This window comes from Cladophialophora carrionii, assembly GCF_000365165.1.
Source record: "Cladophialophora carrionii CBS 160.54 unplaced genomic scaffold supercont1.6, whole genome shotgun sequence".
Lineage (NCBI taxonomy): Eukaryota > Fungi > Ascomycota > Eurotiomycetes > Chaetothyriales > Herpotrichiellaceae > Cladophialophora > Cladophialophora carrionii.
Genome location: NW_008481831.1, coordinates 2,174,114 through 2,189,728, shown reverse-complemented (window position 1 = coordinate 2,189,728; position 15,615 = coordinate 2,174,114). Strand labels below are relative to the sequence as shown.

At 55.5% G+C, this 15,615-nt stretch overlaps 4 protein-coding genes across 4 annotated transcripts; 2 read left to right on the top strand and 2 right to left on the bottom strand.

Moving 5' to 3' along the window:
* Nucleotides 1-1,062: 1,062 nt before the first annotated feature.
* Nucleotides 1,063-2,586, bottom strand: G647_07757 (uncharacterized protein; the record flags this gene model as incomplete). The annotated part of the gene is made up of 2 exons (XM_008732069.1): nucleotides 1,063-1,685; nucleotides 1,782-2,586. 2 exons carry the CDS (start codon nucleotides 2,584-2,586, stop codon nucleotides 1,063-1,065), a joined length of 1,428 nt encoding a protein of 475 aa, XP_008730291.1.
* Nucleotides 2,587-3,083: 497 nt separating this feature from the next.
* Nucleotides 3,084-4,310, top strand: G647_07756 (uncharacterized protein; the record flags this gene model as incomplete). Its single annotated transcript, XM_008732068.1, has 2 exons — nucleotides 3,084-3,703; nucleotides 3,761-4,310. The coding sequence occupies 2 exons, from the start codon at nucleotides 3,084-3,086 to the stop codon at nucleotides 4,308-4,310; spliced, it is 1,170 nt and encodes a 389-aa protein (XP_008730290.1).
* Nucleotides 4,311-5,282: 972 nt separating this feature from the next.
* Nucleotides 5,283-5,495, top strand: G647_07755 (uncharacterized protein; the record flags this gene model as incomplete). The annotated part of the gene is made up of 1 exon (XM_008732067.1): nucleotides 5,283-5,495. A coding segment is annotated over one exon (213 nt), but the record flags the coding sequence as incomplete, so codon positions are not given.
* Nucleotides 5,496-7,456: 1,961 nt separating this feature from the next.
* On the bottom strand, nucleotides 7,457-12,676 carry G647_07754 (uncharacterized protein; the record flags this gene model as incomplete). The annotated part of the gene is made up of 3 exons (XM_008732066.1): nucleotides 7,457-12,044; nucleotides 12,097-12,220; nucleotides 12,271-12,676. The coding sequence occupies 3 exons, from the start codon at nucleotides 12,674-12,676 to the stop codon at nucleotides 7,457-7,459; spliced, it is 5,118 nt and encodes a 1,705-aa protein (XP_008730288.1).
* Nucleotides 12,677-15,615: the final 2,939 nt, after the last annotated feature.

Below are 15,615 nucleotides of genomic sequence, written 5' to 3'. Positions count from 1 at the left end.
CAGTAGATACGTTTGCTGAGTCATAGGACATGCCTGGCGCGGTCTTGGGTGTTTTGTCCTTCCATCACTACTTGTACCACTGGAAGTTAGGCCCCTACCTACCTACCTATCACTACACTCTACTGGGGTAGGCAGTCTTGGTTAGGTGCTTCGCGTTTGGGTGTCGAGTGGGTGTCCTGGTGCCTGGTGCTTACATAACGGCCCGAGCACTAGCGCCACAACGTACTAGGTAACCTACTCCGTACAGTAGGTACCTAGTGGGTTGCACTTGGGTGTGTAGGTTTAAATGTCCCGATCCAGGACTTCTTACTTCTGTGTGAGTATGCTCTACGCACCGCTCTCAACAATACCTACTCAGTAGGTACCTGGGTAGACATGTGTAGGCACGTAGGTATGGCTATCTTCACACTAAGGTAGGGACACTTACACTCCTCCTCCGCAGCCCGTACCAGATGCACTCAAGACAGTATTTATACTCCGTACACTGCCATCTATCTCTGCGGAGAGGTCGACGGCAATGCCTATCATCAGACTTACATTCGCGGTCATGTTGTAATTAGCTGAGTCCTCCCTCTTCTGTGAATCCTCTGCGAGTCTACTGCACTACAGTAGTTGGTATGCACATACCTACCTACTTTGCCTACTGTGTTTCATGCCTTGGGATAGGACAGTGCAGGTGCAGCGCACAGGGAAGACCAGGATGCCAACTTCAGAGTCAGAGATAGTTACAGTAGATAGATCCAGATTGCGAAACTGAGCCTCCGTTGCGATTTGGTCGTGGTATCAGTTCGGATCAAGTTTACAGTACTCCGAACAGCTAAAGTCACTTTTGTCCCGTCTGCCCAGACCTGCCATTGAGGGAGTAGGTAGCAGTATTATTGTTAGTATACAGTACAATGTCGAGCCGATGTGGCGATGATACGGGAACGATGTCTCGCTCAGTATGAGGCTCTGCGAAGTGTGATTCAGCCCACCGAGTCAGGGAGATTCATCTTTCTTGACCGGCATCTCCTTCGTGGGACGGTATTGGCGCGTCCAACTGATATTGACCATGACGGTGGATCATGCTCGGCGCCTTCTCTCCCATGCTGAACCTCCGCCTCCACTTACACCTGGGGCTGCATTGCCGCTCTCCTCGCCTTGTTCCACGGCTCTCATACCCCGGCTGTATTCATCGCTCCCACTGTGTTGTCTCTCCCGTTCCAGCATCTCGTCGAATTCTCGTTGCGCCCGTTCGCGATCACGGCCGTCCCGTAACGTTGCTGCTGACCCGAATTTACTTTCGCTGCTGTATGCATCGCGTTCACTGAATTCTGCTTCTTGCTCGGCAAGACGGGTGGATTGGCCTGCGCCGGGTTGGGCGCGAGCACCGTAGGGCGGCGGTCGTGATGGCGAGGAGGCGTTGCCGCCGCGTCGGATACGCTCCCATACACTGCCTCCTGAGGGCTGAGTGTACGCAACAGGTGATGCGTTGTCTCGATCGTTGCCTGTGGTAGGTGATGCGTCGTCGTAGAAGAAAGGGTCAGAGTCTGCGGAGGCGGGTGGGCTGGCGGACTGGCCATGTGGTTGTGGTTGTTGCTGCGATGATGAAGGATATCTCTCATATTGCTGTGTGTTTTCACGAGCTCTCACCGCTGAGTCACTCAATGTACCTGCGCCATCTGCTGTGCCTCGCTCAATACTGTCTCCACTATTGTAGCCGTGCGCCATGCCCTGGTCGACACGACCATTCCGTTCCAGGTCCCTGGAATTCCGCTGGAAGTCAGCCTCGAGATCTTGACCTTGATTTGGCGTCTCGAACCCAGAGGACAGTTGATGTTGTTGTTCGGGCGACATCTGTCTAGCGGAATCACTTTGACCACGATCCTCCCATGCACGCTTGGGGTCCAAGGCGTGAACGAGTTCTTGAGTCCGCGAATCCCTTGACATTGCGTTTGCGATGAAGATTGAAGCGGCGGTTCCAATGGTCGGAGAAGCAACCAGAAACGTGAGCTGTATCCAAATGCCGTACCTCGTAAACTGCCATGCTGACTGTGCAGTTCGCCCCGTCAAAATTGGTACCTGCTTCAAGGGGAAATGGTTGTATTGTTCCAACGGTTTTGCTGGTAGGATGGGGAACTTCATCCGGGCGTGACCTCTGCGAGCGATGAAAGCGCCCAGCACGACGCTAGCTGCCGTGACGTAGGAGCTGTATAACAGCCTCTTCGAGGTCCAGTATGTAAGTGCTTCGGCTTCTTGTTGTGTGACGGGTCTCTTGGCTACATTTTCAGAGCCGCGGATGATGTCAATGGCTAGAATGCCCGCTCGCCGTGCGCGCTGAGGCCCTCCGAACAGCCACCACCTGGAAAAGCCCTGCAAGGGCATGGCGTCGAAGGAGAGTCGGTAGAGGCGAGGCGCATCGTTCAGTTCGTAGCTCAGCGACAGGGTTTCTGGTTCTACCGAGACTTGATACTTGGATCTGGCCTGTATGATCTGCATCAATTTTGTTCTTGTGTCGGGCCCATCGCCAGCTGGGTTCGTTAGTCGAGCACCGGGTCCCATCGAGGGAGGGTAGTTCGAGGGAGGAACGCGCGGGTCACTCGCCATGGTGAGTGCTGCGCGGATGCACGTTGTTTGTGATGGTTTAGCCTATGATGCCATGGTATTAGGACTATCGACCGAGCCACGACTGAATCGCTGGGGCCGATAGAACGGCTAGAGATGATCAAGGACGTAGGAGGACTTTGGACAGAGCTTCTAGCTCATGCGACTTGTGCATGTCGAGCGACTGATGTCAGTGATTTCCCCACAAAACGCAGAGGCGCAGAGACTCACCAAGAAAAGATCCGCAGCCCACTTTGCCCACTGTTCACGCACCACCAACGACTCAACACCAGCTATGGCCTCTTGAAGCCCACTAGATGCACACCTCGAACCAGTCTCCGCCCGTAGCCTCTCCGCCTCCTGTCCTCCGTTGGTAGTTCGACCCAAATCGGACCTCACAGCATCAATTAGTCTTCACCGGATTTGCAAAGCGGACGCCACTTCAGCCTCTCCAGCCCACATAAAGCAGCTCGAGCATCTGTGGGACTTTCACCGCCAACATGGCGCCAAAGGGCAAGCAACAAGAGCCCAAAAAGGCCAAAGCCACGGTCGATGACAAGACCTTTGGCATGAAGAACAAAAAGGGCGGCAGCGCGAAGAAACAGATCGCCCAGCTCCAAGCCCAAGCAAAGTCCAACAAGTCGCCCGAAGAGAAACGAAAAGAGGCCGAGAAGGAGCAACGGCTGAAAGAGAAGGCGGCCGCCGAGAAGGCAAAGGCCGAGGCCGCAGAACTCTTCAAGCCGATTCAGGTGCAGAAGGTGCCGTTCGGAGTCGATCCGAAAACCGTGCTCTGCCAGTTCTTCAAGCAAGGTCACTGCGACAAGGGCAAGAAATGCAAGTTTAGCCATGACCTCGAGGTCGGGAAGAAGGTGGCCAAGAAAGACCTATACCAAGACACGCGGGAACAAGAGAAGGAGGAGAAGGAGAAGGACAATATGGACGACTGGGACGAAGAAAAACTACGAAAAGTCGTTCTGAGCAAACATGGCAATCCGCGGACGACAACCGACAAGGTCTGCAAGTACTTTATTTCAGCCGTCGAGGACGGGAAGTACGGCTGGTTCTGGACATGTCCGAATGGGGGCGACAAGTGCATGTACAGGCACAGCCTGCCGCCTGGGTATGATGCTTTCAATCCATTGCCTTTTTTGAAGGCGTTGCTAACAAGTCTGCCCAGATTCGTACTAAAGACAAAGGAACAGCGGAAAGCCGAAAAGGCTCTGATGGATAAGTCCCCGCTGAACACATTAACACTGGAAGACTTCCTCGAATCCGAACGACACAAATTGACCGGCACTCTAACGCCAGTCAATCCGGAAACATTTGCCAAGTGGAAGAAGGAACGCTTGGACAAGAAGGCCGCCGAAGCGGAAGCATTGAAAGCCAGAGAAGCAACAGGCCGAGCCATGTTCGAGAGTGGCAACTGGAAGGATTCCGAGGACGAGGATAGCGAGGACGATGATGACGACAACGACGATGATGAAGACCAGGGAGCATGGAACCTCGAAGCCATGCGCAAAGAGACTGAGAGGATACGACAGATGAAGGAGGAAGAGCGGTTAGCCAAGGCGAATGGCGAACCGGTATCAGATCGGAACGATGATACCGACAGTAACGACGCCGAGAGTCAAGAAGGCGGAGACGATGCCGACGGCAGCGACGATGACAATGGAGTAGGTTCGAGCGGGACTAACGGAGAGAGTAGTGGAACGAAGGATGGCACCTGAGGGTCTGTGGTCGTTGATTTGGGTTGTTGCGTTTCAGCGAACAGACCGTGACTATGCTGTAGCGCAGTGGTTACGACATGAGCCGAGCCACTTGGTTTGGACAGTTTACGATGAGATGGTATTATTGCAGCCAGTGGGCAACATACATCAGATCGAGAGTCAATCAAGTCCACTGCAACCTCTGGACATCGGCTGTAGACTCGGCGACTGTTCTCGGCCCCCGCAGAACGGCTCAAGGATGTCGAAAAGAGCTTGTCTCGCCTATATCTCGACCTTCCAAACTCTCCGCCGCCCCTCATCGCCAATCAATCTGGCCTATCCTTCGCTTGTGCTCATGGCGATTTGCCCGGCCTCAGTAAAGTTACTCGTACCGAGGCGTTGCTCAAAACGGCACCATCTGCATGACGAGCCATGAGTGATGAGATCGCAAGAAGGAACATACTAGAGTGTAGTCGGTCTATTTCGCGTCTTCCTCTGCAGTGACAGTGACAAACTCTCTGTGAACCGGCACCAGCCAAATTGTTCCGCTTCTGCCCTTGCGGTAAGACTAGCTCATCACTCCGTCATTCATTGCTCCCCCTCCGCAGTACAGAACGGTATATGCGGGAGCTTGGAAGAAGACTGCCTCGCAAGCTTTTTGTCCAGAACGCCACGCCACTTGACCTGATCGACGACCTTCCAAAGCAGTCGAGTGCACCATAACCGAGCAAGACTCGCATTCCTACCTCCTCGTACCCTACGACAGGATCGACACGACACCCTCTCTCCCGATGCCCGACCCACGTCCCAACCCTCACCCTCACCCTCACCCTCAGAGCTCTATCCCGGGCTATCGCCCAGGTCCTTACTTGACGTATGTATAACCAAATGGAGCGCTGAGCGCCGAACGCGGGGCCCTATGCCAGCGGAAGCCCACTCCAAACCCATACAGTGCCGCGCCTTGTCGTCTTCTCCTCTGACTTGATGTGTCGCAGCCGCTCCCGCACCCTCCTCCTCACCGCCATATTCTTCATCCCCTTGACATCGTACCTGTGGCTGCGGCGGCTGGAGTCCAACTCGCGTGAACGGACGAGACTTTTGGAAGAGGAAGGACGTAGGAGTTGGATCCAGGCCGAGAAGGAAAAGCAGCGGTATATTGCGATGAGGAAGGACCGCGATCTCAGCGTCGCTGTGGGACGGAGTGGCGGGGGGGTTTAAGTCCGATCCGCGGCCAGCTATCACGGGCGAGAGGGAGCTGGAAATATCGATACTCAATGTCGATCGGGATGAGGCGTCTACCGGGATTGCACGCATTGAAAGAGAGCATGGGTGAGGCGTTCACTCGAACTGCACGGGTCTAACAAGGGAACGGATGGGGCGTCTGCTGCGAATTTATGCATTGAATACGGGCAACGGACGAGGCATCTACTTCGAAATCATGCATTCGGTACGGGTAACGGATCAGGTGCAACACATGCCAGGCGCGGTGCAGGAGAGTTCAAAATTCGGAGTATGCATTTCCCAGAGAATGAGCGGTACCGGTAGTGGGTACAAGTGCGCTGTGAGTCGAGGACCGAGAGTCGAGAGCTGTAATCACAGACATGAGGTGATTGTCCAGGGAAGCAAGGACCACTAGCTGGCAAGAGCAGGAGAGAGAGAGAGGCAGAGAGCATGGCCTTTCAATGGACGCGACAACATACCACCCGACCCGCATCCACGTCAAAGATCCGATCCGCAAGCGTGTTTATCTAGCAGGGCTGGACTGGGCACGGCGACCCGAACATACGCAGGACATATTACCACAGGACTTGAGAATTCAGGACGTGCTGCGCCTGCGCCAATGCTGCGAGCAGCGACACCACCAAACAGACCAGACCGAAGCAGACCAGATCAGACTAGTCCAGCCCAAATCCGGTGCAACAATGGACCGCAGATGAGCTGCAGCTACCGCTACCGCTACATACTCAACCCAGTACAAAAGTCGACAGCAGATCAACCACAGTCACAGCAACATACTCAACCCAGTGAGCCAACCGACAGCAGATCAGTACCACCTACACCTACATCTACATCTACACCTACACCTACACCTACACCTACACCTACATACCGAGTCCTCAAGCCAATCCTGCCTCGTGCGCATCCAGGGCGACGAAGACATGGCACGTGCCGCCGTGGACTCTGCCCTACCCCTACCCAGGTACCCAGCCAGGTACGTAGTCAGGTGCAAAATACTGCATTGTACTGTACTGTACTGTGTATACCACCTTAGCCATCAGACCATAACAGAGACTACGAGTATCTGAAGACGTCCGCTCAACTCCACTCCGGCAACAAACAGGGAAAGGCAGTTCATGCATATCATGAGGCTATAGACTGGATGTGGATATGGATGTGGAATGGATATAGATATTCAATGCCGTACTATACTGTACAGTACTTGTACCATGGTTCGCTACACCTTATACCCCTCCCATACGGAACACCAACATCTCTCCTCCTCTCCTCTCTTCTGCTCTTCTCTCCTCTCGAGAACTGGTGGGAAGATAGACCCCTTCCCAGCAGTGGTCCCCTGTATTCATGCCTACCAAGGTGAGGCCATTTGAAAATGTTGTACGGAGTACAGTAAATATATACTCATCGCATCACATCCCTCACACCTCACATATCACATCCACCCATCCCATGCCATCCCATCCTATCCATCCGATTAATAACACATGGTGCACGAACTGAGAAAACACGAAAGATTGCAGGAACAGATCGCAAGTGGCAGGACCCTTGGATTGAGCCGTAAAGCTAGGTACAGTACTTTGACTCACTCGTGTGCCTGGCATCCTCCACCGGACGGTATCTCCCCCCATCACTATTATCCAGAGTCCCAAGTCCAACAACAGTCCCCCATCAATTCCCAAAATCGGTGAAACACCGCTCAACCATCGCTCCAAAACGTACACTTTGCTCGTCAGCAAGGATCGTCGAGAATTGAATACATGTCGTTGAGACAGTGCATGCTTGCTTTTGAGCCCTCGCGAGCCAATCCATCAGTCTTTGCTCTTTTCAGTTTTCTCGCGTCAAAACCATCACGTCATTTCACAATGCAGTCAACAGCAGCAGCAGTAACGACAACAACAACTATAACAACATTAATCACCACTTCTCCACACTCACGCATTCCCCATCATAGCGCTCGGGATGCTCTCATATGGCGCGGGCTGCACGTTCTCCCCAATCCCTCCCATTCGCGGGCTCATTGCCTGATTATCATCCCCACCTCTCCTTCCTCGAGAAGGGCTTCTATTGCGTCCCGTGAAGTTTCTCAATTTGCTGAACAACTGCCCGCCTGAGCTCGCTCCACCGCTTTGATTGTCATTCCCGCTTCGGCCGCGCCGGTGGCCCATTGCAGACAGCGAGCTAGCGGAAAGTGGGATGCTGTTGGCGGTGTTTGGACCGTCATCTCTTGCGAAGGTGGTTTTCGTGACGACGGCAGACATAGGTAGGGCGACGTTGGCCGCCTCAGCTTGATCGAAGTTGCGAACGTTGGACATGTTGGGACTTGCCATGAACACGGGCATCTTTGCTGTAGGTGCAGCTGGAGGCGGCGGAGGTGGTGGTGGTGGAGGCGGAGGAAGTGGTTCGGCGAGGTGCTGCAATTCAGGCAGGATAGGTGGATTGGGTCGCTGCGTCGGCGCCGGACTGGCATAGACCACTGCCTCATTCTCGCTGATGGGCGGAGACGCCTGGGGGATCTCTCGTGGAGAGACCCGAGCGGTACGATCTCGGGAGGTGGCTCTACTACGTGAACTGGCGCGAGCTTCAGCTCCCTTGCTACTCGACCTGCTGCCTGCGATGCGACGATCATAGGCCGGGTGCTTGGGGATTTGGGTCAGGAATTCGAGGGATGCTGGGGGCCGTGTGGAGCCTGGTCGACTTACGTCTTCTCCTCGTGTAGGTGGACGGTACACATCACTTGTGAGCAGTTGTGCCGCGTTTGACCCATCTCCAGATCCAGTTTTGTCTTCCGGTATGGCGGATTCGACCTGCATTGCTCGGGGTGTCGTGGGTCTCCCAGTGGCAACTCCTAGGCCAGTCACGATTTCTGATGCCGGAGGGTTTTCATTCGCCGGCGAGGTAGGCATCGGTCCATCATCTGCGTACGACGTTGTGGAATGTGGCGCTGCATTGCCTGTCGAAGCAGACTTACCGTGTGCCGTCGTCTGGACAGGTAGCGGCACATTAGGGACAGAGGGACGGCGGGTCAGCGACAGCCGGCGGGCTTCAAGCTGTTCTGCAGGCGTCTGAGCTCTGCTCCGCTCAAAAGCGACATGAGGTTGACTGGCAGACCTAGAAATCATGTCGAAAGCCGGGAGGACATCGCTGGGCATGCTGTCTTCAGGGTCGTCCGGATGGGCACTTCGATCATACGTTGCATCGCTAGGTCGCCGATTGCGACGATGACGTTCACTTCGGCTTGGCTTGCGACTCAAAGTGGTTGCCGCTTCTTCTGTTTGACGACTGCGAGATCGAGCACGCACCCTCCGTCGATCGGGTGAGCGGTCCCGTCGTGCACTTGTACTGCGTGCAGGTTGGCGACTAGTGCTCCGGTGCAGCCGGTGGCGGTCCCGAGAAACAAGCCTCAACGCCGAATCTTGATCGAATCGGCTCTGCCGGTCTTCTTCAGACGGTACCATTGGTCTGGGGGATGAGGGAGACCGATGTCCTAGGTTCTCCTTGCGGGAAGCGCTGCGGCCTCTGGGAGAGAACAATGCGGCATCAGGACTGTGTTGCCTGCTGGCTGTCTTGCTTCGTGCGCCAGCTTGTCTGGATTGTGATCTTTTGCGAGTCTTTGCGCCTTTCGCCGTCGACTGAGAGCCGCGGCGGCTCAGCTTGGATAAGCTCGCAGGTGTGCCTGATCTGTCGATGCCAGAGTAGTTGGAGCTGTACAATGTGTCGAAACTCTCGACGCTGGTGCTGTACATGCGAAGGTCCTCGGGGGACATGGGGACGGGCGAAGAGGGCGATCGTTTGGCAGCTGGAATCGCTCGTCGAGTGTCTCTCTCCTCCTCTCTGCCTTTCTTCCGCTCAGACACGTCATCTCTAGATTGCTTGCTTGTACTGCTGTACCCACGGGCTCGAGCATGTTTGGAATAGTACTGAGCCTGCTCTAGGCTGCTGATATATTGGTCAATACTGCGACCCGTTACCATGGGACTTTTTGCACTTCGATAACTTTGGCCGGTCGTTGGGGGGCTGGTCAAGTCACCGGTGGTGTCAAGTTGGGTATTTGAGTATGACCCGGTGGTTGCAGGTCGGCTTATCGATTCACCGTAGCTTTCAGCTGGTAAGAACTCCTGAGTAGAGACGTGGCTTGTCTGAATGGAAAGTCCATCAGGCTTGCGACTTCGGGAGCCGATCTTGGAACGCGGCACGTCGGTGTGAGGCTCGTCGTGGCCCAGCACGTTGTAAGTCGAGGATGGGAACTTGATGGCCGTCTGAGGGCCAACAGCGGTCTGTGGGGTTTGTCTGACAGGCGTTGTCATGGATGGCTCATAACGCGCAGAGGTAAGAAGAGTCAAGGAAGGCTGTTTGGCACGCTGTGACTCGTTGGCGGCAGCTGCGTCGCTGGCCTCGCCCAGCTTGGGAGATGCTAATTCGGCAGGCACAGAGATCGATCTCTGAGGGATCGAAGTAGGGAACTGCGGTGCCTCGACATCGACTGGAGTTTCCCCAATTGCCGCCAATCTGCTGGGCTGGAAACCACCTGGAGTAGCGGTTTTGGCGGAAAGAGCACTGTTGATACTGCGTATGTTATTCAACCGGTACGAGCCCAGACCTCCCGGCGACAAAGCAGACCTGTCGATGGCGGATTCCGCAATAGGAGTGACGGCAGCAGCAACTGTGGGGGTGCGGTCCTCTGGCTTCAGGCCGGGGAATTTGTAGTTATTGTTGGGTGTCGCGCCGAACGAGGTGACAAGTTTGAGGGCTGACGTCTGAGGAGTGATTCTTGTTCCGAGCGCCGCGGCGGTGCGGAAGGGTGTAGGGGGTTGCATAGTCTGCATTATGTGAGGTGGAGGCATCGCCACAGGAGTTGGGGCGTCAAGAGTTCGTCGTCGCTCGAGTGTTTTCTGGAAAATGGCTGGGTATTCCATTGGTTCCAAAGTCTGCACCTGGGGCGCGCTTCGAGGGCTAGAGACCGTATCCACAAACGTGTTGGCTGCCTGTTGAGCGTGTGGAGAGGTCCAAGGGTCAGATGGCTCGACGCCTGTACACGAAAAGCACCGGATGGCCAGTGACTGTTGTGAGTTTTCGACAACGTGCTCGCCCCATCGGCGCACAAGATAGGACTGCCTCTGCCAATCGTCAGGCGTGACAAGGCAGGTCAACAGGACCGCTTCCATGTACTGATGTCTGGAGACGTAGACTTCGATAGCGTCACTCCGGTCACCAAGGGCGATCATGAGAGTAGCTGCAGCGTGGATATCACCCTTGCTCAGCATCTTCTCAATGAACACTTGGGTGATCTTCTTTGCCGCCACTTGATTGCTGATCGTGCCCAGGGCAAGCAGCATCCAGTCAAGGTTGGAGATGAGTCCGGTCGACCCCATGATCTCGGCCAGGTAGTCTGGGTCCTCGTCGAGCCACTTGGCCAGGAAAATGGCATTCTGGCTCTCGCTCGGGTGTCGGCTCAGCTCGTCGCGAATGAGGTCTTGAATGTCTTCCTCCCAGCCGAAGACGACGCTCAGCATCTGCCTCCGCAGGTCGTCGGGAGTCATATGCGTCTCGTCGAGCATTCTAGGTGCCCGATACGGGACGTCATGCAATCGGGCCCTGGTGTAGGGGAATAGCTCTGTCACGGGCCTCTCTTCCGGGCTCATGACAACCTCCTGTTTTAATCGAGAACCTTTCCTGGCCGTCCTAGCCGCCACAGGAGACTGAGGCTGGTAGGCTTGACTAGGCAACGGCACAGGTAATTGGTTGAATGTCGAATTCGATTGTATACCCGTGTCGAACGAAGTTGTCGTGTACTCAGTCCTGCCAGCGGGTGAAATGATCTCATTGATTCCGTTCTTGAAAGCCCCTTTCTGAGAGCTCATACCCGACCGCGGGCTCGGTATATTATTTCGCCCAGTCCTAGCCGCTTCAGATGCACGAAGTTCCCCTCTTGCACGAACAAGGGGGGATGCTACCTCTTCTTCACTCTCGGAGGTGGTCCAGACTGGAGCCCTTGAATCTTCGGGAGGCGTTGGAGGTACGCTCAGAGGCATGTGTCGCACGTTCGCCACCAGGAGCGCCCTTTCGACATCGTACTGCTGTACGGTATAGTCCGGTCCCAAGGTAAACAGGGTACCCGTTGGTCCATGGCAAGCAATAGCCCTGACTCCCTCGACTGTGGGGACAGGCTCGTAGGTGACATGCTTTGTCCGAACATCCCAAGCCCAGGTCTTGCCTTCGGAGAATTGAACAATACGACCATTCTTAGACCACGATATCCAGTTCCTGCTGGGGACATAAGTGTCAGACCGCTTCAGAACACGGATAACCTTCGGGGCATCGACAGTTGCAGGTTTGGACACACTCCAGACTCTCAGATCGCCATCGGCTGTCTGTGTTGCCAGCATATCGGACTTCTGCTTTGAGGATGAGGCGTGCCACGTCAACGAAACAATTGGTGAGGGCGCTCTGGAAGTTGTCAAGGTGTGCAAAATGGTGAACGAAGGCTGCAGTGCTGCTAGAAGGATGGAACCGTTGTTATAGCTGGCACAGGTCAGGATGCATAACTCAGCCTCGCGATACCACACGAACTCACCCGATAGCATATGTTTTGCAATCCGACGAGGGAGCTATCGCCGTTATAGGATCAAATATCGTCCGAGCTGAGATGTGGTCGCTTGTTGCAGGCTCGAACAATATCACCTCACCCTTTGCATTTCCTTGCACATTCTCAGAAGACGGCCAACACAACGGGACGGACTCGGCTTACCGAAAGCTACATTACCGTTTCTCATCCAATGCGCCACCCGTAGAGATTCGTACGAGACGAAGCGAGACAACTGCTCGCCAGTGAACAAATCCCACACGATGGCCGTCTGTCCGATATCGTAGGTGACCACCAGTCTCCCAGCCCCGGTCTCACTGACATTATCGGCCGATATCAGTTGAATGTCCTTTGAGTGTTTCTCGAACCGGCGCTCCACCGCGAGCGTATCATGGTGCAGGCACAAGACGGTCGATCCGTGCGAGATGAGGAGAAGGGACGCGGTCGAAGCGCACGGCTCGAAGGGGACATCTTCACTCGGGGCCCGTGGCTTGGGACCCGGTGGTAGTATTACTCCCTTCGACTTGCTCGAGATGGATCTCTGCCGGGACAGACCGGGCCCTGCCGACATGTTCAGGAGTCCGCTGGACGGAGATGCCACTGCCCGGGTATCAGTACTGTATAAAAGGTGGCATCTAGGACGATAGTGCGCTGTGTACCTCTTCCGCTATAGGGTCCGCGACGGGAACATGACCACAGCCAAGTTCAACGGGGGATTTCCAGGGCGTCGGTTATTGGAATCTGGACTGGAGGTTCGGTCGTGGAACCAGGCAAGTGGCTAGCGGCAGGATATGTTCTTTTTCTCGCGGGCGACTGTGGAAGGCTGACGACTCTCGCGGGCGGGCGGCAACGTAACCGCGGAGGGCTCTTGTCTTGCAGATGGGCTTATAGGGATCACCGCACCGATCAGAAGATGTCGTGACCAGGTCAGGAGAACAGGAGATGTCGGCAAGATCGCAGCGGGCACAGGTACCGGACACCTGACCTGATCGTCACCGAGATAGTCCTGCCAGTAAATGAATCGGTGAAACAAAATCTCTCTCTCAGGCTCTGCTGAGGTTCCACTCGAAGCGCAAGAGGGGCGCAGCAGAGCAAGTATACGCAGACTGAGAGCGAGCGGAACGGTTCGAGAAGATGGCGGTCATCTCTCGAGGTACCAACGACATGATGGAAACACGGCTGTGCAAGCTCTATGGCCGGCGTGTTGATTGCAGCCCCGCCCACGCAGGTGAGCCCGCCGAGATTGTCTGGCGTGGCCGAATCATGGCAGCTCTTGTCTAGCTCCCATGCAGGTTGAATCTGGACGGGGCAAATGGGACGATTTGATGGAGGTGGGATGCATCGTGTCGTTGGTGAAGAAGTGAGCCAGGATTGAGGGACAAGGCAGCTGCACGGCCTTCAGCGCTTAGAGAGGCTCGATTGGCTGCACCGCGCCCGCCGTCACACACCCAACGTCAAGCGACGTTGGAAACGGGCGCCAATGACAAGCCCCAGCACACCGATTCCCTCACTTGGACCGTCGGGCATCGACCCCACCACGATGCGGGATACAGGGATGCCTAGAGCTAACGGACCCTCACCTGCACCCTGCAATGACCACCCGTGCGCAACGCTTGCGGGCACCTGGACGAAAGATGTCCACGGTCGGGTGTCAGGTAGCGCGCTGGATGCCTTGACGCCTGGACGCCCGTCTGCATCTGCAATCTCCTGGCCCGCGGGTCCAGCGGCTATCTGGTTCAGAGCATTGGAAGACCCTTTATATCACTGCGTGGAATGTCTCTCGGCTGGGGTCCTCGACGCTGCGGTGGTTGTCGGAGGGCCAAGGACGGAGTAACACCGTTGGTGTTCGTCCGAGGGGACGATGAATACCGTGTGAGTGATACAGCACACGGCCACAGAGACAGTGGATATTCACATTGCACGAGGCTCGATAGAGAGCAAGGGAGGCGTCTATAGTATGTGCCGCCTCCTTCATAGACTCTTAGCCATGGCCCATACATCGTGGCCCCTCGAGAGCACCTCTACGACACTACGCACCAGTTCTTCTGACGATTTCTCTGACGACTGCGCTGGCTATTTTTGTGGTGTTAGCGGCTCGACCGCCCCGCGATTCTGCAGGGCTCTCGCTTCGTGAAGTTTGAGTGACAGGTCTGACTACTGCACGGAAGACAGCAGCCTCCCGGACGACGGTGAACATGACATGCAGTGGCGCCCGAGGACCTTCTCGGCCACAGTTCGAGCCCTTGTGCCAGTAGATCCTTGATTCCCTGCTTCCAATATACATGTACACCGTGCTTTTAGAGTATGGCAACCACGTTGGATGCGCCGGAAAATTTACGTCAATCGCTATGGAGATGCGCCTCCAGCCTCGGAGCGATCCAGTCACCCAGTCTCCTGGTCCTGAGCGAAGCGTGCGGAGAAAGGTGGAATGGTGTGTGACACTGGGACGGTCACTGGCGGCGGTGTGAGGGTTGTCGGTCTTTCACTGTGACACCTGCGATACTCGAGAAGGCGTGCAGCCACTGTTCTTCGTCAGCTAGGGCATCACAACAGTATCGTCATTGCTGTCACCTGGCATGTCGCGATGCATGGCCTGGAACTGCGTCCAGCCCCCAAGCCAAAAGGTCGGATCGATAAGCTTCATGTGTGCGGCCAAGGGCCATCCCGGTTCAGCTTCACTTGGGCGTCACGCTACCAACGACGCTTCTGCATCTACGCGCCCGCGCTAACAGAGGCTTGTCGGTGGCTTTTGAATGCGGCGACCTGCCGATTCGCTCCAGCGCCGACCTGATTTTCGACTCTTCCAGCGAAAAAGGCCTCTGAATTGATCAGCCTAGGAAATGCCTTTCGCCATCCTCGATTGTCACCATGGCCGATCGCCGTGGCTCCTAGCACGTTGCGGCTCGCCTGAGCCCTCCTAGTCTCTCCCGTCTCTACGAACTTGGCTGTTTTGAGCAGTTGTAGTCTTTCACTGTTGGGTAGGTGTCGTCAATAAGAGTCTGCAACGACACCTCGTCGCGAGCAAAACTAAGTTGAGACATCCTCAAGCAGCGGATTGGCTTTTCTGCCAAGTACCACTGACTCGACGGAGTACAGCTCTTGCTACCGGTCGATCAGAGCCCTCTGACTGCTGCTGCCTCTGCCCTTGAACGCCCCTTTGCGCATGTTCCTGCGCCAGCTGCAAGGCACAAGCCAGTTACTGGGAGTAGCGACCCTCCTGCAAATCTTGACTGGTGGGAGCAAGGGCAGCTCTGCACAAGGTTTCTCTCTGGAAGTTTGGTACACTGCAGCAGCCTCGTGTCAGAAAAGGCTGTTCCAGAAGGTGTCACAGCGATGGCTTGCGTGGCTTACGGAGCTTTATTCCCAGCCACTTCGACTTCTGCTTTCGGATCATGCACGGGCCAAGGACCAGTCTCGCAACTGCTCTATCTCAAAGAAAGGAAATGTTATTCTTGCCAAATTGGAGCCATGTGGAAGGTACGGAGTAGGCATGCCCGTGCCCAGGTGCCG